The 25175-nt window shown below is 40.0% G+C and overlaps 2 protein-coding genes across 6 annotated transcripts in view; one reads left to right on the top strand and one right to left on the bottom strand.

The window, feature by feature from the left end:
* LOC146520474 (zinc finger CCCH domain-containing protein 7B-like) lies at window positions 1-24175 on the bottom strand. Of its 3 annotated transcripts, XM_085156077.1 has the most exons (23): window positions 24059-24175; window positions 23207-23310; window positions 21103-21170; window positions 20946-20982; window positions 18858-19055; window positions 17521-17679; window positions 15782-15862; window positions 15611-15653; window positions 15336-15508; window positions 13089-13674; window positions 12490-12551; window positions 12305-12398; window positions 11978-12139; window positions 7288-7502; window positions 6509-6609; window positions 6185-6366; window positions 5335-5420; window positions 4838-4998; window positions 3824-3929; window positions 3371-3479; window positions 3082-3218; window positions 2791-2960; window positions 1-2050 (listed from the first exon to the last, which is right to left on the bottom strand). In XM_085156077.1, exons 3-23 carry the CDS (start codon window positions 21159-21161, stop codon window positions 1870-1872), a joined length of 3102 nt encoding a protein of 1033 aa, XP_085012203.1. In that variant the 5' UTR covers window positions 21162-21170; window positions 23207-23310; window positions 24059-24175; the 3' UTR covers window positions 1-1869. The 3 variants fall into 3 exon arrangements, with proteins under 3 accessions (XP_085012203.1, XP_085012202.1, XP_085012201.1); XM_085156076.1 differs by lacking the exons at window positions 23207-23310; window positions 24059-24175 and adding an exon at window positions 21413-21545; XM_085156075.1 differs by lacking the exons at window positions 20946-20982; window positions 23207-23310; window positions 24059-24175 and adding an exon at window positions 21413-21710.
* The window catches only part of rangap1a (RAN GTPase activating protein 1a), an 8292-nt gene continuing 7195 nt past the window's right edge, over window positions 24079-25175 (top strand). For 2 of the 3 annotated variants that reach the window (XM_085156085.1, XM_085156083.1), the window contains exons 1-2: window positions 24079-24188; window positions 24973-25092. In XM_085156085.1, the coding sequence (XP_085012211.1) occupies window positions 24981-25092 (112 nt within the window). In that variant the 5' untranslated portion in view covers window positions 24079-24188; window positions 24973-24980. Of the gene's footprint in view, window positions 24189-24552; window positions 24787-24972; window positions 25093-25175 lie in introns of those variants that run through there. The other variant, XM_085156084.1, reaches the window with a different exon arrangement.

Below are 25175 nucleotides of genomic sequence, written 5' to 3' on the forward strand. Positions count from 1 at the left end.
TTACCTTCAAACATGGTGGGAATGTTATGGCATGTGCATATAAAGATACCTTAAATACTACATTGCAAAAAAAAAAAAAATGCTTGTCTTCCTTCACACACATATGAACTTGAGTGACATTCCATTCTTAATCAATGGGTTTTAATGTGATGTCAACCCACCATTGCAGCTATAACAGCTTCAGCTCTTCTGGGAAGACTTTCCACAGGTTTAGTAGTGTTTATGGGAAACTTTGACCATTTTTCCAGAAGTACATCCATGAGGTCTGCCTCTCAGTCTCTGCTGTAATTCATCCCAAAGGTGTTTGATTGTGTTGAGGTCAGAAGAGTCAACTTCTTCCACACCAAACTCGCTCTATAATCTCCCCTCTACCAAACTTTAGACTTGGCACAATGTAGCCAGACAAGTACCGTTCTCCTGACATCCACCAAATCCAGAATCATTCATCAGATTGCCATATGGATAAGCATGAATCGTCTATGCTCTAGAGTCCAGTGTGTGCTTTATACTACTGAATCTGATGGTTTGTTGTGCTTTGTGATGTAAAGCTTGGTCATGAAGGCAGCTTGGTCAGCTGCCTGGTCATGAAAACCCATTGTATGAAGTTCTGGCTGCACTGTTCTTGACTTAATCTAAAGGTCAAATGAAGTTTGGAGGACTATAGCGGTTGATTCTTCAGAAAATTGGCAACGTCTGTGCTCTATAAGCCTCAGCATCCACGGAACCCACTCTGTGATTTTACATGTCCTACCACTTCATAGTAGAGTTGCTGTCATTTCCAGTCGTTTCCACTTTGTTATAACACCACTAACAGCTGACTGTGGAATATTTAGCAGCAAGGACATTTCACGACTGGACTTGTTGCACAGATAGCATCCTATGACAGGACCACCCTGGAACTCACTGAGCCCCTGAGGATGACCCATTCTTTCATAAATGCAGTCTGCATGAATAGGTGGCAAAATTTATAAACCTGTGGCCATACAATTGATTTAAACACCTGAATTCAATGATTTGGATGGGTGACTGAATGCTTTTGGCAGTATAGTTTATACAGATAGCACTATAACTGGTTTACTTGTGTTCACTGATACTATGACTGCTTATAGAAGCTGCAGGATGAATAGTGACGTGTACAGAGTTACACTCTCTGCCCAGATTCAGACAAATGCTACAAAACTGATCAGAGAGCTCTCCACAGTGCAAATGCACAATGATCCAAAGCACACTACAAAAACAAGAATCTCAAGGCAAAGGAATGATATTGTTTCATGGTTGAGATAGTCATTTGGGTCAAGTACTCCCTTACCACTCAATTGGTTTAAATGTATTAAACAGAACACAAAACCGAACCTCTGCTGTCTTTGCACCAGTACAAATCAGAAGTACAAGCCAGCTTGCCATATAGGGGACATTTTATTGCACAACGAAAGTTTTGAAAACCTCCTTTCTTAATGAACTGCACAATGAAGGCACACTTCAGTAACATTCCCTGATTGAGCAAAACACAAACAGAAGGTAAAACAACAAAGGCACGAGGAAGGCTGCAGGTATGGCATATGAAACCTTTATAAATCTTCACTGATGATCAATTTCTCTTTCTTTCTTAGTGTGGCACCACATAGCCTTACGCTCACAGCACAGTGCAGTTAATGTTTTGGCTGGAGAGACACGAGCTGTGAATGTAGCGCCGTGAAGTCACAAGAAAATTAAAATATGCACTTTTTTAAATTCAAGTTTGTTAAATATATATATATATATATATATGTCTTCAAGTGAACTGCTGCTGTTGGTTTTGATTTGAAAACTCTTGACAAACTGAAATACTGTTTGGTAGTTACAAAATTGGCTCACAAAGTCAAATTCTTCTTAGTCCTGAAGCAGGAAGTTGTATTTTCCAAAGTCGACCTCATCAGGCATGACGAGCATATCTTCCCTAGCTTTGGCCAGCTTTTGTCGTAAAAACTCTCGTCTCTCTATCCACTCCTGGAGCTCCTCCGGGCTATGGGCGTAGTCACAGCATGCACCATCAGGACAGCTGCCATCCAACCTGTCAGTTATTAAATGAAACACTATGTTGTGAGCTTTACTTTAACTAAACACTACCATACGATTTAGTCCACTCACTCAGCAGACTTTATAACTTAATCTTTGCTGGATGATAAAGTGTGAGAGTCCTACTGTATGTTAGGACCTGGATACTTCCTCCACACAAGTGACCTACAGCTCTGTACTGTCCCCAAACGCCTCATATCCTGTGCTGCACAGTTTGTTACAACAGCTCAGGTTTTGCAAACTGGTCATGTGATTTACACCTCACACAGTGGAACTATTATTCTCACTTATGTTTACTAAACTTTAAACTGTACTGAGGTAGTTTTGCATGATTTGCAGTTCACAGTGGACTTGGTGCAGCCCATCAGTTTCTTCTGTCTGAAACAAGCAATTTTAGCTCCTTCCATCCTCAACTTAAGCCAGCTTTTCTCCGATTGGCTGTCAATCATAAACAGTGGGTGGGGCCTCTGTGGTCACAGTCACATATGTGTCCCTGAGATGACCATACTCGGGATTTCCCCTCTCTATGACCTCATCAGAGCAAAGAGTAGGAAAGAAAATGGACTAAAACAGACACTCTCAGATCAGTCTGAAGCCCAAAGTGGCTCAAGTTGATTACTTGTACATATGCTGACTTAATTTCTTCATTTATTAAAATAAAAAATAAAAAAAAGCATAATAGCTCACTTTTATTCATTGTCTGCATGTACAAACTGATCCAGAAAAATTTCTTACTTGGAGCACAGTTCAAAGCGTGCACCCGGGAAGCGGTAGCTCCACGTCAGAGCTTCATCTTCTCCCTCGCAGCTGAACACTCTGTCCTTGTGCTTCTCAGTGGAAATGTGCTGCTGCCACTGCCGCTCGCTGTTACTGTGTTTGCCACACAGGCGGCAGTGAAAGCCACTCTAAAATAAAGACGGGAAGAAATACTCTCATCTTTTCTTACTATCTGAAAGAACAATATGGGCGTTTTAAGATTTTCAGACTTTTGCTTTGTTGAAACAAAGAGAGAAAAGTTAAACCCACCATTGGCTCAGCATAATCAGTGGGCATAGTGATGTATTTTTCCTCAGGGCTGGGCTGGTTGACCGTGGATCCATCTGCTTGACGATTATAACCTCTTAATTCCAGCCACATGTCATACATCTGCTGCATGTCTTTCACTACAGGCACACAAACATCAGAACACTGAGAGGACATTCAGTGAGTGGACCTCTTCTCGTACAAACTGCACTTTCCTCCTCATGCAGATAAGAAGTGCTTCCTTTATTTTTCCAATCAAACCAAATAGCGCTGGCTGCTTTTAGTAACTTACAGTCATTATTTTTCATATACATCCACATGTCCTTCTCCTCTTGGCTGTGAGCAAAGGTGCAGACCCCAGAGTAGTTACATTTCCTCTTCTCCAAAATCTGTGCACACATCTGTCAGGAGAAAGCATCACGCTGTTAAACACCGATCGCAGATGCAACACTAGAGCCCGGACAATAATAGCTATTCGTTGATATATCGGTATCAGCATTTATAATGACTGACAAGTGAAATTCTAAGAAGTTAAGCAGTGATGGGGGAACACATTACTGTTCAACCAACAACGCACAGAGCCATTTGTGAGACAAAGTATCCAACTTCTCTACTGGAACGCTACAAATGCTACCAAATAATGTAACAAAGGTGAGGGAAGTCCTCATTTGTATCAGTGCAGGGATGATGTCTATGACGTAAGTTCTTGGTTTAAATGCCGTTCTGCTTTAAAGTGCAGACTTACATAATACTGTGCAGGGAGATCCTTGGCGTGTGGCAGTGGTCGCACCTGAACCCATTTACTTCTCTCTTGGGACTTGACCAGCAGCACTCGCCTGTCTTTAGTCCATCTGAAGGTGACGACAAAAACGTTGTAAATATGCTCCGTGCTTTGGCGGATTTATCTGAACGCAATGGTGAGCAAGAGAGAAGCTGTAAAAGGTCCATTTAGGTGCCTTTGTAAGAGCATCTGCAGTTAAACAGCACTTTCTGTGTGATTGCAGTGACAGACATTGAGGGATTATCATTTGATTGGTTGGTGAAACAATTCTTCAACACTAAATGCCCAGGGGGGCGTTTTGACTGCTCGGCATTTTAAAAATCATGTAACTCTGTTAGATTAAAAGTCCAACATCTCTTATTTATGACTTTTTTAATAGTTTTTTTTCTTCATATGGTGAATTTTGGCGTGTGTGGGGGACAAAAAGAAAAGAAAACATGGACTGTGTGATAAACTTTCACTGTTGTCCTTTAAAATAATTTATTTATTAAAATGTGTGCTGCTTATTAGCAAACTCTATATATTTTACCTTTATGATCTAAAATGAAATATTAAAAATCATTGCAAAATGAATAAAAATCCTAAAACTTAACCTGAAATGCTTTAAAAAAATTAAATATTTCTTATATGAGAAAAATGAGCTGAATGACTTCCTTGTTATTGATGCTGTTGTTGCAGGACGTGGTCAACTGTTAAAAATGAAATACAAGAGAAGTTGCTGCAGTGCAAAAAGTGTTTCTCTGTTAGTGATTCATTCATTCATTCATTGCCAGACACACCCTGGAGGGAAAAATCACATAAGGTCAGGAGGTCTGAATACAGTTTAATTGGCTGTGTGACAGCATGTTGAGGTGCACTGGACAATGATTAAGTTTTAATCACTGAAGTGATCGCCTAATATGACATAATATTATAAAATATTAAAAATAAAACTCTAGACTCGTACAGGAACTGAGCACCTGTATTCACTTTACTCACGCATGTCTAGCTTTAGCACCGCAGTGCTTGAGGCCTTTGTCTGGCTCACTGATCAGGCCGTCCAACCAGCACTGACCGCAGGCAAACTTCATCCGCATGTTAAGACTCTTCCCAGCACCTCCTCCCCCTCCTGGTTTGCTCCCACCTCCTTCAAAAGGCACCTGTTTAAATTTAAATGACAAAAACGGGACGTTCGTCCACAGATGAAATGTTAAATAAAGTCACAGGCTGCTGGATGGAAGTCTGCATTTAGTATCAGCAGTAACGCAAACGCACACACATTGTCGGGCCACTACAAGCATACTGATGATAAGTATGACCGTCCTCATATCAAAATCTACTGAAGGGTTAACAAGATGAAACATTCACCTTACAGAGCATCATCTCTCCAACACATATTGACAGTAATGACAGTAACATTAAAGAAGAGCCAGACTGGAACGGGTTAGTAAGAAAAATACTATTTCTATAAAAGTGATCATCACAATGCTTCTTACTCTGTTTCCTTTCTGTTTGCTTGAGTTTTGCTCCTGCTTGTCATGATACTTCGCGGATATTCTCACAATCTCATCAGGGCTGACACCTGAAAATAAAAATGCATAAACAAGGAGAACGATTACAGGACAACAGTGCACTTTGATGGACTTTTTGAATGAATATTGTGGCAGTGAACGTTTTCCACAGTGGAAACACTGGCAGATCGCCATGGATTTTGTGTCATCGATGAATGAAATTAACTGTTTATTATTTCTATTTATAGTATAACTCATTTTCATTGAGTACAATTCTTCAGTGCAACTTAATTTTCACACTAAGCACTAGTAAAGTATTAGCAAGTGCTTACTTCTATAATTAAAATATCATTACTTTGCCTTAGTATGTCATTTATAAATACCATGTACAGCTATCACTGCTACTACATCACTGCTGTAAATGGCATACTAAGGAGGAGTGATGCTATATAAATGGTAAATGGCCTGCATTTGTATAGCGCTTTTCTAGTCCCTAAGGACCCCAAAGCGCTTCACACTACATTCAGTCATTCACCCATTCACACACACATTCACACACTGGCGATGGCAAGCTACATTGTAGCCACAGCTGCCCTGGGGCGCACTGACAGAGGCGAGGCTGCCGGACACTGGCGCCACCGGACCCTCTGACCACCAACATATATAAATGATGAATTAAGCACTTACTACTAAAACATAATAGTGTGACATTATTATAAAGCACAGGTTTGGTTCAGATCATTTCAGCACACAAGCTCTCAATCGGTTGTTCTAAGTTTGATCTCAGTAATTAACAGTAATATGACAACAGTAAAGCACAGTATTTGTCAGGCACCTGTTTCTCTCTGCACCTTCCAGGTTTTGAGCTCGATAACAGAGTGGGCGTAGTGGCAGTTGTCCTCTCTGAAACAACCATACCGGATGGCTTGGTTGCACAGATCCATGTGACACAGGATGCTCAACGGGCGAACCTTCTTGTAAATCACATTGTGGGTCCTCACCACAAAAGCCAAGCACCTGATGGGCATAGAGGGAAAAAGAAAGCACGATAGAGATGGATGAGAAGGCATACGGAGCAAAGAGTTGGTGCAGGATTAGAAATGAGAGTGGGTGAGAGAACAAGGACTTGTAATGACCCGTATGTTGTAAGCACACTCACTTATTAGCATCAAAGTTGTGGCGAACATCCAAGTTAGAGCAGATGGTCTGAACGTCTTGGAAGCGCTTGCTGATTATTCTCGGTTTACTGTCATAGCACGCCTGGAGAGACACGGCAGGAAGACGAAGATGTTGAAAGGAAAGGAAGAGAGACCGGTGATGGAAACAAAGGGAGAAAGATGGAGAAGATCATCTTAGAAATGAAATGAACATTTGTCGTGATGGAAGCGTGCTACATCCAGACACAAATATTACAAACATAGTGTGCATTGGCTAACATACAGTCAGCAGTTTACATCCACTCATCATGGGATTGAACTGCATCGTGATTTAGGGCTTTTAATGGAGTCTTTGAACTCTCATTTTCTTTTCAAATTCACATATAAGTGGTTATATAAATTATTACCACTGATATCTGTTTAAATGTCCCTTAGTAAGATGCACCTCAGCCAACACTTTTGATAGCAATCAACAAACTTCTGGCATAATTCTGGTTGAATATTTGAACACTCCTCTTGGAAGAATGGGTACCATAGTTCATTTAAACTGGTTAGTAGCCACACATTTTCAACTCTCATAGTTCAAAAGAACAAATGGAAAGTGGTACTTTTGAAGTTTCCAGATTAAACATTTAATACACAAAACAAATGGAGAAACCCCAGCGTGCATCGTGTAAATCTTTAACATTAATCCGATCAGGTTAAAGAGCTTTTATACCCCTGCGCCATTATCAAAGAGAAAAACAGAGATTTCAAATAAACACAGCTCACGTGCACTAACCTGACAGAGGAACACGAACGTGCCTTTGTTTTCCTGTAGGAGGCATATGATGCTGCTCACAGGGTCCAGTTTAAAAGATTTTGTGCCAAACAGTCGGTTTCTGTCCAGCCTCCCTTTCTTCTCCTCTGTCCAAACATCGATCTCCATCTGGTTGTAGGCAAACGTGCAATTCTCTCCAAACTTACACACACCCAGCTCTCCAGACTTCAGCAACTCTGGAAATATAAGAAAACACACATTTCATTCACATAAGCACACTAAGTATGTGAGTTTTACTGCCTTCCTTCTTTCACTGCACAGAAATTTGAAGTGTAGTAACAGGCACACACACAGTGTTCATGTGCAATCCACAGCCGGCTCATTCTCAACTCTGCAGCAAATTAACAGAAAATCTGAACAATTTCCCTCAAATTTATCACATTTTTCAATGTTTTCAAAACATGCTCACCTGGTTAGGGAATATAGAAACAAGAAACACTGAGTCATTAAAATATCTCTGGGGTGACTTTGAAAACTAAAATGACTGTAAGCTCTAAGTTATTCCCGTATATTTGGAAAGACATGGTGATGAGTCAGCTGCTCTTGAACTTCAGGAACTGGTCTGACTGAAGGAATTTAGATGACTTGGATGTAGTTACTGAAAATGTTCTGCCTGAATATTACCACCCTTGTTTCTGGCACAGGAAAATGAATTTTATTGAAGTTTCAGGCTTTACTTGCAATGAAGTTTATAAATGTTTGATGTTTTTAGACATTTTTCAAATCAACTGTATGTTATGTGGCTTGTGTGGGGTTTTTCTGTGTGTATTTGTATGCGTGTTACTAGTTTATACAAGTCTTGGCCAGAACAGGACAGGTCAGAAATTTTGAAAGTCAACAGTCATATTTTCTGGGTTAAATAAAGATAAATAAATACATAAAATGTGTATTAAAATATTCTTCTCTCTTCCAATAGACTGGTCGGACGATTAAGGGAATTGGTATAATAAAATCCCCCCAAAATAGTTTTTTTTTTTTTTTTTTAAATGTATGTTTATTTGTTTTTTCAACAGTATCAACACCAACACAAAATGAACGTATGGCAGTCATTAAAATAATAATAATAACAACACTAATAATACTAATACTAATAATAATAATAATAATAATAATAATAGTAATAACGATAATTGAAGTGTTAATCCTAAAAGATTCCAAATAAATGCATAGTTAAATAAATTAAGATAGCAAACCATACAAATAAATACAATTTAAAAAAAAAAAAAAAAAAATCATAATATAGGTTACACAGTATATTCCCAACAGCAAGTCAGACATTATCCATTATCTAGTTGTCTTATTCACTCACCGCCCCCCCCCCCCACCCCACATCCCCACTCCTCAGTAGATCCAAAAATATCTTCCAGATGTTGTAAAATTCAGAAGCCTTCTTTCTAACAATATAGGTCAGTTTCTCAAGAGCTAAACTCGATGTTAAGTTATTTAACCAGTGGTTAAAAGAGGGGCAACCAACATTCTTCCAGCATAAGGCGATACAGCGTTTGGCCTGTAGCAAACAAAGATCGACCATTTTTCTTTCCTCACACGACAGAGTACAGTCATCTGGATACAAGCCTAAAATGCATAACTTAGGGCAAAGCGGTACAGGAGAAGTTGTGATCTGAGAGATATATTTTAACACAGAGCTCCAAAATTTTTGGATCTCTTCACATTTCCACAGGCAGTGATATAGTGTACCCTGATGCCTATTACACTTATAGCATAGATCAATTATATTAGGATCAAATTTATTTAATTGTACAGGGGATATGTATGTTCGCATTATCCAATTAAATTGTATCATTCTCAAACGAGTGTTAATGGTTTGAGTGTGTGTTTTTGAACATATTTTACCCCATTCAGTATATGAAATATCTTCTTGTAAGTCACTAATCCACTCCCGTCTTTTACTATCAGAGTTATCCTTATGGTTTTCAACTAACATGCTATAAAACTGGGACACCAGTCTTTTACCAAAACAGTTTTTTGTAACATGAGTTTCTAGGATGGAGAGTGGGGGTTGGTGCACTGAATTGTTTAAGTGTGCCAGAATAAAACTTCTAAGTTGTAGATACTTAAAAAAGTGTTTCTGCGGTAAATCAAACTTTGCCCTTAATTCACTGAATGACATTAGAGAATATTCCTCATATACGTCCTGTAGTTTCGCAATGCCCTTGTTCAGCCAAGCTTTAAAGCCCATGTCATTCTTAGCCGGGGCAAAGAGTTCATTACCCAAAATTGGGGAGAAACAGGACAACCCAGGAGAGTCATTCAACATTTTTTGTACTTCATGCCAAACAACAACAGTGTTTTTTAACAAAGGGATTAGTAGTAATTTTCTTTAAAGTTTTAAAGGGTGCTGAGTATAAATAGCTATTTAGCGACAGACCCTTTGAGGACATTCTTTCAGTTGCTAACCAGGGAAGGGAGATATCGTTTGAAAACCAAAACATAGTGGTCCTCAGCTGAGCAGCCCAATAGTACCATTTTAAATTTGGAAACTGTAGTCCTCCCCTATCATATGGTAAATACAAGAGGGAGAGTCTGAGTCTTGGCTTCCTATTGTTCCAGATGAAATTAGAAAGAAGCTTTCTGGTCTTGGAAAAAAAAAGAAGGAGGAGGGGCCAGCGGAATTGACTGAAAGATATATAGGAATTTAGGTAATATAGTCATCTTTACTATGTTTATTCTTCCCAGTAAAGAAAGAGGCAATGATATTAATCTAGTGATCTCATCCAATAACCCTACCACCAAGGGCTCATAATTGGCTGAACTAAGATTGCTTATCGTTGGGGTTACTCTGATGCCTAAATATTTAAATCCCTCTGCGGCATTCACAAATGGGTGGGATACAACTGGTTTCAACCTCTCGTTCATATTTAAAAACATAATGGATGATTTTTCTTCGTTCACTTTGAACCCAGAGAAACTGCTAAATTGATTGAATAACTTCAGGAGAGATGGTATTGATTCTGCAAGGTGTGATAGAAACACAATAGTATCGTCAGCGTACATTGCAATTTTGTGTAGCATCTCCCCGATTTTAATACCATGGATCGAGGGATGTGATCTAATTGCTATCGCTAAAGGTTCCATGGCTAGTACAAAAAGCAGAGGTGAAATCGGAGACCCTTGCCTGATGCCTCGAGATAGCTCAAAAGGACTAGAGATGAGATTATTGGTAGATACCATTGCAACCGAATCAGCAAGTAAAATTTCAATCCATCGGCGGAAGTGATCACCAAATCCAAAACGCTTAAGCACCTCAATTAGATAGGGCCATTCAACTCGATCGAACGCCTTCTCCGCGTCGAGTGATAGTATTGCAGTATCAGGTGACTCTTCACATTCGTGGATTATATTGAGAACTCTCCTCACGTTGTGGAACCCCTGACGATTTTGAACGAAACCATTTTGATCTCCGTGTATAATGGCTGGAAGAGCCCTCTCCAGCCTCATAGCCAGAGCCTTAGCTATGATTTTGGAGTCAGAATTTAACAGCGATATGGGTCTGTAAGAACCGCTTTCGGCTGGCGCTTTGTTCGGTTTTAGAATGAGAGTGATCAGGGCACTACGAAATATAGCAGGGAGGTGACCTGTTTCATAGGATTCCAAATAAACATCTAATAATGGGGGAATTAATTTTGCTTTAAATAGCTTGTAAATATCTATCGGAAGCCCGTCAGGACCCGAAGCCTTACCACCTCTCATGTTCGTAATGGCATCAGAAACGTCATTGAAATTTATTTCTCTCTCCAATTCATTTTTCATATCCTCAGAAATACAGGGAAAGATCAATCTATCCAAGAAAGTATTTTGGCTTACCCGGTCCAGTGGGCTGTCAGATTTATATAGGGTTTTATAATACGAGACAAAGGTGTTATTAATTTCTGTGGGATCTGTAGATAATTCCCCTTGATCGTTCCTAATTATATTAATGGCTCTGTCAGATTCAAGTTTCTTTATCTGCCAAGCTAGTAGTCTACCCGGCTTTTCACCCTGATCATAAAACGTCTGTTTCAATCTTATTAAACCATCTTCAGCTTTAAGCATAGACAGCTCCTCGTATTTAGCTTTAAGGGTCAATAATTCCTGTTTTTTCTGTGTTGAATCATCTATGTTAACTTCTCTCTCTAATTCTCTAATTTTATTGTCTAATTCGTTCATTGTCTGTTTGAATTTGTTAAATTTAGAGCTGGTGAAACTTATCATTTGTCCTCTAATATATGCTTTAAAAGCTTCCCACCTAACGGCTGCAGTTGTTTGAATTGTATTAATTGAGAAGTAGAGATCAATGTGTTCTCCTACAAATTTCATAAAGTCAGAATCATGTATCCATTTAGGGTGCAAGCGCCACTTGTTTGAGCGGCTATTCACTTGTTCCACCTCATAAAATAGTGAGGTTGGGGCATGATCTGACAACACCCCAAAATAGTTTTTAATTGTATTTTTTAATCATAAAAGAAATTAAACTTGATGAATGAAAAAGTGGGAAACTAGTCCCTTATTGTTAATTATCTGGCAACAACTTATAAATGTATGATTGTCACCATTTTCAGACTTTACCATTAAAGACGTATTTATCTGCAATAACAAGTAAATAACTATGAAAAATAGAAGAGATTCATTACCTTGATCTTGAGCTCCTTACCTTTGCAAAGTACAAATCGCCCACCAAAGGCCTTCAGTATGGGCAGCGGTCGCACTCTGGTCCAGTCTAACGGGGGATCGGCTTTCAGTCTGCATAGCAGAATGTCTCTCTTACAGTTGTGGACCAGGTCTGGCTTGTGAACATAAGTATATATCCCTACACCTGTGAAGGAATTAGTGCACAAATACACAAAACATACTCATCAAACATTAAAGAGGAAAACAAGTTCCACTGAGAACAGCAGGGCATCAAACTTCCCACACTGTAAAACCATCACCAGCTGATAAGTAGCAGGACCATTTTGATGTCACTCAAATCCTACCATACCTTCTCGAGGGTAGCAAGCAGAGCAGGCCTGCAGGAACTCATGGGTGGAGGACAGAGGGTTATACACTGCACCCGGCCTTTGGTTTTCTTTCTCCTTTGTTTCCAAAGTAAGAATAAGACATCAGTTAATGCTAAGGAAAATACAAGGAAAGCAAACGTAACACAAGCCTGATCATCAGTCTTACTTTGTAATGATTTTTTGGAGATCGCATTACTGGAGCCGCAATACTATGAGAGCCTGAGATACCTGAGGAGCAAGGAGAGAACATAAATTATGAACTGCATGAGGTAAAAGGGCTGAAGCACCAACCTCAGACGCTAAAGGGGAACTGGCCACTTCATTAGGTACTGTTCATTAGTGAGTTCAGCTGCTCACTAATGTCAATATTTATCATATAATCACACGGCAGAAACCTGATGCATTTAGGCACACAGACATGGCTGAAGTTCAAACTCAGCTTTAGCATTTAAATGTGGCATAGTTGAATGTTTCAGAATCAGCCGATCTGCTGGGATTTTTCTATGCAACCATCTGTGAGGTTTACAGAGCGTGGTATCAGAAAGAGATAACATCCAGCGACCAACAGTTCTTTGGGAGAAAATGCTTCGTTAATCCCTGGGGAGAATGGTCAGACTGCTTCAGTTATTACTAAATAATAACTGTTCTTCAGCCTTTCTGAATATCTTTAAATGGGCATGTGAATCATACAAATGTATATCGGTGGATGTTTGAGCACAAAAGCAGCGCATCCCCTATAATAAGCCAGATATAAATCATAGTCACCTGCTGAGTTGAAATCAGAGAGCGAGTCCAGGCCAGACCCCCCGACTAAGACTGCTGGCGAAGCTACTCTAACACCCTCCATCGAGGAAAATGAGTCCAAGGAATCAAGGGAGTCAAGCCGGTCTATGGATCTATTCCTAGTTTTAGAGACATGATCGCCCTGGCTGCTTGGATTAGAGAGTGTCTCTAAGGGATCTAGTTCATCTAGCAGCTCATCAAGAGACTTTTCTCCTACATCCAGCTCTGTTTTGGCCTCGATAACTTCTTCAGCAGCAGCAGCCTTCGGCATCTTATCCAAGGCGTCATCGAGAGAATCGAGGGAATCCAGACCGTCCAGCTTCGTAGGGGTCAGTAGTAAGTTTGAAGCATCTGCAACACCACCTTTTTCAGAGGTCGAGAGGTCGTCTAGGATATCCAGTGTAGCAGCTGAGGTGCCGAGCCCAGAACCAGAAAAGGAGTCCAAGGAGTTGAGTTGGTTAACGGCTGAGCTGAAAAAGGCCGGGGGTAGTTGGGGTGTCGGTGCGGGCAGGACAGATGGGCCTCTTTGTGTGCAAGTGGATGTCCCGCTGGGCACTGAGAATACGTCCTGTCAAGAAAGGAGGCAGGATGTAAAAAACATAAGCAAAACATGACAATGGATGCTGGCCGACACAGCTGGTAAATAACCCATATACAATACTGCATTAATCAATATTTTGGCCTAAGTAATGGATCAATAAAACCACTATGCACAGAGGGGAATCATCTGACTCTATAAAGTCCTTCATGCCTATTAGCTTGTTAGTTTTACTTCATCGTTTCTGTCCCCAAGTTATGTTAGCAACTACTACTGTTTTGACAGCTTGTTTCTAATCTTCCAAGTGTTTAAAAGGTTTAAAAGGAGGCATAAAGTGGCCCTGCTTGCCCCTGAAAGATAATTTCTTCCCCATCTAGATACTGGAGGTTTGAGAAGGGGGTTGCTTTGATTGACAGGTATCCTGGCACAGAGATTGTAGCAGATTGGTGTCTTCTAATGCATTTTGGAGCATTTTAAATTGAATTTTTTGTTGAATAATATATCCTACTGTGTGATACAAACTATCCAAGATGTTTAGCTGAGTGAAATTATACTATTTTAGTAACCTGTTACTAAGGGCCAGTTAGGAGATGTGTGCCTGGGAGTTGCACCCATGCAGTTTATTGATGAGGCTTGCAAGCATTAGCAGATGTCTTAACTACAGCCCAACAAATATATTCACCAAAACATATATTATATATTGGACAAAAATGAGCTTTTTGCTGGTATATCAGCATCAGCACCTACAAACCCCCCAACAAGATTCTGAGAAACACCTTTCGAACATGTTATAATTGCCAATGTTGTCCACCAGAGGGCACTCTGCAACTTTCCAAATGTATTGGCAATAAGTTTGGAATGACACATCCTCAACAACCTGCCAATCCAAGCAGAGCATAAACTAATAATCCATGTTTTGTTGTGACAATAAAACAAGATTATTTTTAAACAGTACTGACATAAATAACTACAAATAACAAAAGTTAGGGAGATCTGTTGATATTTTGTGTGTCTGTAAGAAAAACCACTGACACTGAATCTTCCAAAACAAACAGCAGACATCGCGGTGGCCACATCCATCTTTTATATACAGTCCATGTTTGTTTCTTTCTTTCTTTTTTAAGTAGGCCTGTTACTTGTGACAGGGTATTTTTTACACTGTATTCCAGCTACTTTAAAAAGGGATCTAATTATTTCTTCCATCAGTATGTGAAACATTTATTCAGAACAAAATAGTTCTCAATGCAACTCTGTGAAAAACTAGCTTTTTTTTGTTTATGCTAATGCACAATAGTGAAAAAAAACAAACACATAAAGACAATGTTTCCAAATCAATTTTCAAAACTGTTTTCATGTCCAAACGTCCTTACTGGACTCTTGGTCTTCCTTTTGCCAAAAAAACCCTCCAGAAATATGCCTGTGTTCAGTAGACTCTTCTTTAGTCTCTAAGTATTGTTGTATTTCACTCAGACCTCATCGAGGACTCACCATACTTTGCCTTGAAAGAGGTAAAAGGTAAACAGAATTTCCTTTGTTGGGTGAGCTGCTCAAAACAAGAAGTAAACTGTGTCTGATTTTCACTCAAATGAAACATGTCAGCACTTTTATCACACAAACATCTTCTTCCATCATCAGCAACAAAAGTTAGTCCGCTGGTCTGAAAGGAAAAAAACACAGCACTTAGAGTTTACCTCAGCTGTTTCCGGCTCAGTAGAAACACAGTCCAGCAGACTGTCTATGTCATCTCCCATCAGCTCGGAGTCCTCGATAGTGCCCGCCCTTTCAGGTACTGCAGAGTTAGTAGGTGTGCTGCAGCTGGTAGGTGTGGAAGGAAATGAGGACTGAGGCACGCTGGGGAAGTTGACTAAAAAGGAACAGAAGTGCATTTACTTGGACCATTCTTGTGTTTGTGTACAAAATGATCAAGAACAGAGAGTAGCAGAGGCACAAATGTCAAAATTCCCACCTGGTGCAACGCCATTACCATTTTCTACATTACCGCCTGACATCTGGAGAAAAGAACATAAATCGCTGTCAGATGAAGGATAAAATGACTGTGTCCTGTCTGACTATGACTAAGCTGAAGGCTGACAAAGTCCTACAACCCACAATGAACCAGATTTAAACATTTACACACCTTTGTGCTGACGTAAGGTTTTCGAATCTTCAGTCCTAGATGGTTTGCCAGTTCCTGTGCGAGCTCATTCACCTGTTGGTCCTGCCAGCAGGTAAACGAATGGATTTACTGAAATGCTCCGAGCTACAATTAACATATATGCGATGAACAACACCGAGACTGAGACACAGATAAGTTTATCTCATCTTGTTAAAAGGTATTCATCGTTTCAGTTAGGGAAAAAAATGCATTCCTTCGATCGGATGCCTTCATTTTTTTAAAAAAATAACAATTAAATGACTAGAAATGCAGACAACTGATTACATTTTACTAAACATGAATGAAAAAAGGAATGTGATGAAATCTCTCTCCTGACCTCCTCCATACACATTAACAGGGATTTAAAGATGCAGTGATTTTCTTCCACTTACATCCTGGACACCAGTATGTCACAGGGCTAAGACTTGGGGACATCTCTCAGGTCCTGTGGCTTTTCTAGTTGTTAAGTAGCAGAATTTGGGAATCACCTTGTTGTTATTTTATTTTCACTAAGAATTGGGGATGTGTTTTTGTGACAGGCTGTTAGGGCTGTCACGATTACGTCGACGACTGACTTAATAGTCGACACGTTGTTTGAAGCTTTGTAAGATCACAAAAGCCGCAGGAATAAGTAGTAGGATTTAAGAGTGTAATAATGGACGAAACAGAAGATGGCAGCACTGCATGTACAAGGATGCCAGCTGCTGTTAAACCCCAAAGAAGAAGAAGTAGCTCTGTCCCAGAATTCATAGTGCAGCCCAGTTCAGTTTCCAACAATGGCGGTAGCTACTTAGTTTTAAAAATAAACGTTTAACATATTTTCAGGTGAGAACGTAACTGTGTAAACCTCAAATATCTGCTCAGTTTATCAAGACACCACATATTTTGAAAAGCGCTCCGACGTCTGTTACCCACTAGCTCGATAGCTAGCCGGGGGCAAAGCTCACTAGAACCGGTGAGAACCCCAGACAAATCGTTTTCAAACCCACCGCCGTCTTTCGCTACTCAGGTTAAATGGTGATAAATAAGTCACTTAGATAACTTAAAAATGTTATTGTTTGGCTTTTTTTAGTATTTTATTTGTTCCTGAGTAAATCGGTTTGGCTGAGATTAAAGTTATAGTTTTTACACAGCTGAATAAACAAGGAGTTTATTAAACTTCACCGAAACAACCTGCAAATTTCATTAAAATTTGATAAACTATCATCTTGTCTTTATTTTTAGTTAGCACATACCTTAAACACTTAAAGCTGTATGCTACTGATAGTTCTATAAGAGCAGATGCTGCTGGTGCAATAAGCTGTAGGTTTTACGTCCAATGGATGCATGATCTGATTAGTCGACTAATCGCAAAAATAATCGGTGACTAGTTGACTATCAAAATAATCGTTTGTCGCAGCCCTACAGGCTGTAGTTACAGAGTGTCTGGAGATACTATTTAAAATTCATTATTTGCTAAGTTTCTTGTTATATAAAGACACAGCCCTGGTTCATCCTTTGATGAACCTTAGGTGCCTTTCTTATGCTTGATTGCTTCATAGATCAGTGTTCAGTGGCGTAACAGTAATAAGGAGATGCTCAAGATGTTTACACTGTACTGTATCTTGCTTCTACAAATCAGTGCTGCTGCTGATTTAACCAACAGATTTATATACAGTTCTTACTGAAAGCTTTTTATAAGACTATCAGCATAAACTCTCCCATTTCTGTCCATCCTTCACCTGAGGATTAATGAGCAGATAGCTGGCGCTGCAGTCGTAGGCCTCCTTATACTTCCCAAGCCCCTTCAAACAAAGGGCCTTCTTGTACAGCGCTCTGCGGCTGTCTTTGCACACCTCCAGAGCGCTGTTGCAGTCCAGCACACCTTGTTCATACTCCCCCTGTGGAAAACATGAGAGAAACACATAAAAGAAATCAAAGTAATATACCATCAATTCTTTACTTCATTTTCCCATCTAGCTTTAAGTAAGTACAAGGTGAAGAAATTGCAATCTCTTGGTTTAAACTGTGTGTAGCTGCTATGGAGCACTTCACTGGTATGCAGGTCAAAGGCTCTGTGGCCTTGAATGCAGACAAACACATCTGAATGATTTAGTGATGTTTACATATTAGAGGCAGTAAATCGGAACAGATCTGTTTTTATAAGTGGTTTCATAAATCAAGTGTGAGGGGTGGGAGGTTCAGGATTGCCTCAAGTTATGCGCTACAGGAAGAATAGCCGCTACATTGGATTTCTACCTTTTCTTCTTAATACTGCTGTAGGCTTTGTTAAAGATTAAATTAGATGTTCCACGCTCCAGTGTTGCTCAAGCATTTGATTTTTGCATTTTATTTTCCAAAAACAGGGATAATGTCCACAAAAGACACATGGACATCCACACCAAGCCACGTATGCACCCTCTGATAACCAAATTTCCATAACTTTTATAACACTTCAGCAGGAATTTACAACCATGCAAGCAGCTCTGTGGAACTGCTGTTGGAGACCTCTGTTGTACCCTTAATGACGAATTTTGATACCTCAAAAAATATCAACAAAATGTGGTTTGATGATCCCAACCCTAACCCGGTTAACACATTCACCTAATGTGTGAAAGACTTCCAGTTAAAGACCAGAAGGAGGCATAAACCCAACAAAAGTGAGTCTGGAGCACAGTGGAGGAAGAGCCATGGAGTTCATGTTTAAGAATGTTTACAATTGGTTTTTGTTAAAGTAGAAAATATAGATGTTATCAACTAACCACTAGGGTTTTAATAGATATTAAAAGCTCAGGTTCAATCAACAATCATTTCAGGTTGATCCACTTTTATGTGGCTCATGCACATTTGGGTGTGGAGGAGAATTCCTCACAAGCGTTTGTTTCAAAATGTCTGAGCTATGGAAAAGATAAAAAACCTCATTCCCTTACATAGTGAGGTAGATAAGCCTTATATGTATTACACATGCTGCTATACTAGAACTTCATCGTGAGATCTCACAGCATGAGACGTTAACCTGCCCCCACTTCATTCCTATACGCAGAATGCTGCACAGACACAAGATCAAACGTTATCTCACCAAACTGTGGTAGGCAGCCGCCCGGTTGACATACAGGCTCTCGAGCAAAGCTTCGGGGATCTTGATCTCCTCCGTTTCAGCGTAGCATGACACATTCAAGCCTTCGCTGAATTCTTTGACAGCCTGCTCGCACTGGCCGTCTCTGAAGAAGGCGTTGCCCTCATCGAGCAGGTTGCACACTAACTGGGTCAGGAAGTCCTGTGAGGAGCAAAAGAAAAGAAAGGAATAAGAAGCTTTTTTTTTTTTTTTTTAAACCTATGCGAACCTGCGCTAATGTCTTGTAAGTTACATAATATTTTTAAGGTCCACCTTAATATTGACATGCACGTATTTGCATTAAGGGGGCTAGTATAGTATTTTAATACTGTTCTAAGCAGGACTTTAAACTGCATTAGAAAGAAATGTTGAATGTCTTTACAATTCATTTGGTTTATGTTAAATCATATATAACTTATTATCACTCTTTCTCATATGTAGACACATTTCTCCAAAATACATTTTGCTGGTAGCTGTCATTAAAAACCAGCCAAAAAAACTCAAAGTGGCAGTTGGGTTAAGGTCAAGACACCATTTCTGCACTTTTGCTTCTTTAAACTACCTCGGGGGATTTTAGAATCAAAGGGGTTAGAGAAAGCTGTTGCACTCATTGTTTGGGAATTACAGCCATTCCTATACACAGTCCAGGACCTAACTGGAAATTCATTGAGATTCCTACTCTGGTGACACTGCAAGTTCATCTGTGAGTGTGTTAATAAAATAGAGGATTATCAGCTCACACTGCTAAAACTCCAGTAGGCTTGCTTTCACCTTTGATTATTAAATGTGGTTGCTGGATTTGTTGTAGAGCAGCAACACAAAGAACAGAGTCGACTTTAACTTTGGATTGGAAGATTTGTCGTGTTCAGAAAGCTTAAGTCTGCATCACTTTTCATAGAGTTATGGAGTCACTGTGCAAAAATGGCCCATCGGGAATCAATCCGGGTGCTGCTAATCAAATGTAGCTGATTAACTGATTTTCAGCAAGTGTGAGCAAATCTATAAAAGCAGACATTTTGTCAGTTTGCTGGTCTGGATCATTGGACTTCAAAATGCTTTTCCAAACATTTTGAAGTCCATCACTTTGCAGTGAGAAAGATCATTCACAAGCAGGAAAGCTTTAAGACAAATAGTAATCTTCTCAGGAGTGGAAGTCCCGACAACTTCAACCCAAGGTCAGATTGTGCAATGCTCAGAGAAAATACAAAAACCCCAAGAGTTGCAACGCAGACTCTACAGGCCTCAGTTCGCACCTTAAATGTTAAAGTTCATGACAGTACAATTAGAAAAAGGTTGAACAACTATGTTTCAGAAGGATCAGAATCACCAGACTGAAGCAAAGTTGTAAAGAAGAGTGGGCCAAAATTCCTCCATAACTAATGAAGTCATACAGAAACCCAGAGCTCCAAGTCATCGCTGCTACTACAAGATAGTGAATCATGCTGTGCACTTAGGACTGCACATAACCAAGATTAACTACCAGTGGTTCATCACATACTGCTGCATGTTTTATAGAAAATTTCTCTGTTTTCTGAGTGCAGAATTATTATATGAAGAGGACTGGGTTCAACTGAAACCCACAACTAGAAACAGGATGTTACACAGCAGACGGATCAACACAACCTACAAGACAGCTGCAGAACTCCACAACTTTGCCTTTAGATTTCTGACACTTGCATGAGATGTAACAGAGACAAAGGTGCACTGTTTAATGGTATTCAAGCAGGAACCCCTGAGTCTACAGGTTTCCCTGTGGGGTTTATGCATTGTTCTGGAGGTGTAGAGTGGGGATGTGGTTTGTTTCTTCATTTAAACAGTCAACGGTCAATAAACATTAATAGCAAGCAAACATGGACTGAACTGAGTAATGGGGGAAGATTATAAAGAGTCAAAAGAAAGCTATCTGGCGCTTGATTTTACATAGAGCCAGGAATAGAAAGAAGGAAGGTAGCAAAAAGAGACAGTGCTTCACACCAAAGCATGCACAGGGCCAGCTGCCCTTTTTATGCACAGGGCATAAAAAGCAAAAGCACATAACAGCATTAGCACTACCTGATAGCCGTCGGGGTCAGGATAGGCCAGGGAGGACCTAGAGCAGAGGAACTTGTTAAAATCGTAATGACACAGCTAGGCTGTGAGGCGTGAGTAACCCAGGGACAGTTTCACTTTCAGTCTGGGTGCGCTCAGATAAAAATTAAAATGATCTTACTGTATAAAAGCCAGAGCTTTGTTTATCTCCTCCTTGCGTTTCTCTCGGCCAGGGTCCATGCTTGTCCACTGGAGTGGGAGACACACAGACAAACGGAGAGTGATTAGGAGGAAATACCAACTTCAGTGACAGTGGGTGTATCAGAGCTACTCTTCGATACACCCGCTTCCTTTGAAAGTAGTCGAAAAGAACTGCAAGCCTCTATAAACACTCCCACATTCAGCCTCATTCACCGTTTATCACTGGCGCAAACATCCAGCACGCGAGGCCGTTTGTGAGACCAGCCTGGGCCAGCATCGGACACACCTACCAGTAGAAGAAGAAGCCAGGAAGTTCATTAAGCCGAAGCAAAGTTTAAACGTGTCCCATGCTGTTTCCGGAGAGGGCGAAGACGGAGAGACTTTGACAGGAGCAAACCCCGAGGAGGTTTCGTTTGTGACCGCCCGACACTTCCCTCTCCTCGGATAAGTTTCGATTCTCTGCAGCCTGAGTACATCCAGACAGCTGCAGACCTCCTCCCCGTTACAGGCTGCAGTCACGTGACACGACAAGCGCCCATGCGTCACAACCGCGCGGCCAACCAGCGCGCTCATGTCGTCGTCGTGACCCTCGGAGACCTGGTGTTGTTTTTTAGTGCGGCCTGCGAGGAAGACAGCGGTTCCGTGCTGTTTACATTACAAAAATATTAACTCGATTAATTGGTAGATAAATACAGTGCTGTGCAAAAATTTTGAGCCACCCTTGGTTTCGTTTGATTTTGCACAAGCAGTCGGACCTTCTCATTATTTTTAAAGTGCTCTTGAGCACCAGGTATCCGGGCTTTCTGTGGGTCTTTCAAAGGTCTTCTTTGGCTGCGTTTTCTTTCGTTTCAGTTTGTATGGGGCCATGTTTACAGGAGCGTTGTTGTTGATTGTTAACCGACTGCACACTGATCTTTGAATCATTCAAACATTAAAAAGGCACTTAACTCAAGAGCAGACAAGTTAGAAGAGAACCAATTTTATATTTTTACATTTTAAACAACAACAAAAAACATGATTTGTTCACATTTCTTTAGTTGAATCTACAAAAAAAAAAACAAAAAACAACCCAGTTTGACAGATATAAAATTGTATTTATCCATTACCAAGGTGATTATCTCAGCATGAACAGAATTACAAATAAACAGAATTACTGTATTATGCAAAACATTCACATTTATTCCCAGTTTACTAGACCCCTCTTTTCCTTTTTTTTACTCACATCGCAATCTTTGCTGTATTTCCCCCTACATTTTTTTAATTTAGTGTATGAAACACTTCAATAATATTTAGAAATAATGATATGAACTGGCATTAAGTTGATGTATAATATTTACTCAAACTCACATGGTATTTGCATACAATAAAAAATACAAACCATGATACATAATTTCTTTACAGGCATAACTTTACAAAATAAAATTCAGAGGGGTTTTATTTTGGTAATATGATAATATTTTAACAACCAAAAGCAAGATTGTTGCGCCCCACTTTGTCTGCTGCACTGGAAACCTGTGAAACAAGTTTGTAAAGGAGATGATCAAGAAATGTTAGATAGATGAAACAGCACCATTTTGGGGGGGAAGAAATGATTGAATCAGCCAATCAGAAGCTGGTAAAGTGCTGTAGTGTTGGTGAGAAGGCATGCTTCAGACTGAAAACAGCAAGGACAACAAGGACACCTATATAATACTGTGATAAACTGATGATTAACTAACGGTTCATCTTATATTTATAAGTAATGTTAAACCTTTTAAGCACTAAAAGACAAAAATTGAACTAAAATCACACAACTATGGGTACCATAATATTTCCTGAGTCCGTTACACAGTCGCAGCATACAGAAGGAAATTTTGTGTTTAGCAGAGCAGATCAGCACAGTCAATAGATGATGAATCACATGATCATATCCTGTAAATGTGACAAATAGAAGGAGATGACCTCTGATCTCTATTGAAATAAAACTGCCGCCCTTTAGAGCATCGCAGACATATTTAACTTAATGAGCTAGGGCTTAACAGCTCTGACATCCACAAGAATAAAAGCAGTTTGACAAAGGCTGCATAAATATGCCAAAGACCTACCCGCTGAGTTATGCCATTTGTTGACTCGTCTTTACCCCCATACACATCTGGAATATATCAGAAAGAGGCCCACCATCACACTGCTGTATGGCACCTACAAGTGTCTGAAATTACAAAGGCAGCCCTCAGAGGAGAAAACATGCAATTTGACCTCATGACTGAGGACACACACAATCACATGCAGGCATAAGTGTTCATAACTCTGAGTGTCCAAGTTTAAAGTTTCTGGTGATCATAAAGATATGCAAAATCACCATTCAGATGGTAGTGAGACCTGCTATGATGTTTAGTTTGGAGATGGTGGCACAAAAGGGGAAGAAGCAATATTAAATATAAATAAAGGATGTTAAAGATGGAGCTGCCAGTTAAGAGGATAATAAGAAGACTGCAGAGAAGATACATTGATGCAGTGAAAGAGGACATGCAGAGAGTTGATGTGAGGAGGATGGTGAACTCTAAAGGGAACAACCAAAAGAAGAACAAGAATAAAAGAGGATCTCTGTAATGTTGCGACTAGTTTGTATTTTCCATGAGAAATAAAACATAACAAATTGGCATGGCAGAATATTTTCGAAGATTAATGGGTTATTAACATCTCAGGATTTGTTGCTTTTGTTTCTGGTTCACTTCCCGGCTGACCTTCGTATTTTATTTTTGTAGTTTGGCTGAAGTTTTGATGCTGGCTTGTTTTAGACAAGTAATCTAAAACATCAGTATAAGAACAAAAGCTATTCATTAAAGGCAAAGAAAATAAATAAACTAATTTAAAAAAAACTTCAAAATATAAAGGTTATGAGGCTGCTTTTTAATTTTTGAAGACAGACTAATATTTCTGTTAAGGTCATTCCTTACCAGTTGGTGGCGGTAATGCACCATTTTTGCTGTTTGCCAATCGCTGATAAAACTCACGAAGAAGAAGAAGAGGCGCAATAGCGAGGGAGCGACCCGCCGGACTGTATTCAAGCGGCACAGCAGTGTTGTGGTAATGACAGCATTCATTTATATGAAGAGTAGACTCATGTTGAGCTAAAACGCGATTTAGGTTGTGTAAAATAACTAATTCAACCCGAGGGCTGGGGCTAACCTCGGCGCTGGCCAACTTGAACGGTTTGGTAACAGATGACTGACCGAGCTGTAACCACGTTGAATGTACCTTTGCTAGCACGTGAATCTTTTCTGTTCATATTCGCATAAGAAAATATATAATTATGGCATAAAAATGGATTATAAATTCCAGAAACGATCGTAAAGGCTCCACGGACACGAGCCCGTTACAGTTCATGCAGGTATTTTAGCATAACGGTAGCAACGTTAGCCCATGCTAGGCGCCGGTTGCTTGTAAGAGGAATTCCACCCCAAAACAACTCTGTCTCAGTGACCGTTACGTCAAAGCTGTCGGCTGTCTCCGGGTGTTAGACGAGCACGCAGAGTGCAGACGTTATGTAGGAGACTATAGAGATTACTGGTTACACAGTGTAGACATGGGAGCTCCGGTGGTTTTCCAGACTTAAACTGTTTTTGAGGTGCATTATTCCCTCAGTGGAACAAGCGCTTTCAGCTGTTTTTGTGTCACAGTAAGGGTAGGTTTTCCAGAAAAACCCCGCGCTCTTTAAACCAGATTGTTCACACGCAGCTGAATAATTTAGAGTTTGAACGACTTCTTTTGGGTGTTTTTGTTTTGGTTCTGTTAGCATCTGGTATTGGACAGAGGAGTCAGACAGCGGAGTTTATCATGAAGTTAAAAAAGTGATGCATTTGGTCCTCAGGTGCCAGGATGGCGACAGACGACGTTGCGCAGTTGGCTGACTCTCTGGCCAAAACTGGAGTGGAGGATGGAGAGCTCAGTTACAAAGGACAGGGAAGAAAGCTGGACGATGCTCAGTCAGGTGAGCGTCACTTAATCACTAAAATAATCCAAAGGCTTGGCTTTAATGATTTTTCTTATGTGTTACCTGTTTTAATATGATCA

Source organism: Neolamprologus multifasciatus, chromosome 4, assembly GCF_963576455.1.
Source record: "Neolamprologus multifasciatus chromosome 4, fNeoMul1.2, whole genome shotgun sequence".
In the NCBI taxonomy this organism is placed as follows: domain Eukaryota; kingdom Metazoa; phylum Chordata; class Actinopteri; order Cichliformes; family Cichlidae; genus Neolamprologus; species Neolamprologus multifasciatus.

Excerpts from the sequence above, each read along its gene's own strand:
- LOC146520474 (XM_085156075.1), bottom strand. The coding sequence starts at position 21,695 with ATGAGCGCGCTGGTTGGCCGCGCGGTTGTGACGCATGGGCGCTTGTCG. Across the intron at positions 12,140-12,304 it reads TGCTTGCTACCCTCGAGAAG|GTGTAGGGATATATACTTAT; the intron begins GTATGGTAGGAT and ends ATTCCTTCACAG. Across the intron at positions 3,219-3,370 it reads GTATATGAAAAATAATGACT|TGAAAGACATGCAGCAGATG; the intron begins GTAAGTTACTAA and ends GTGTGCCTGTAG.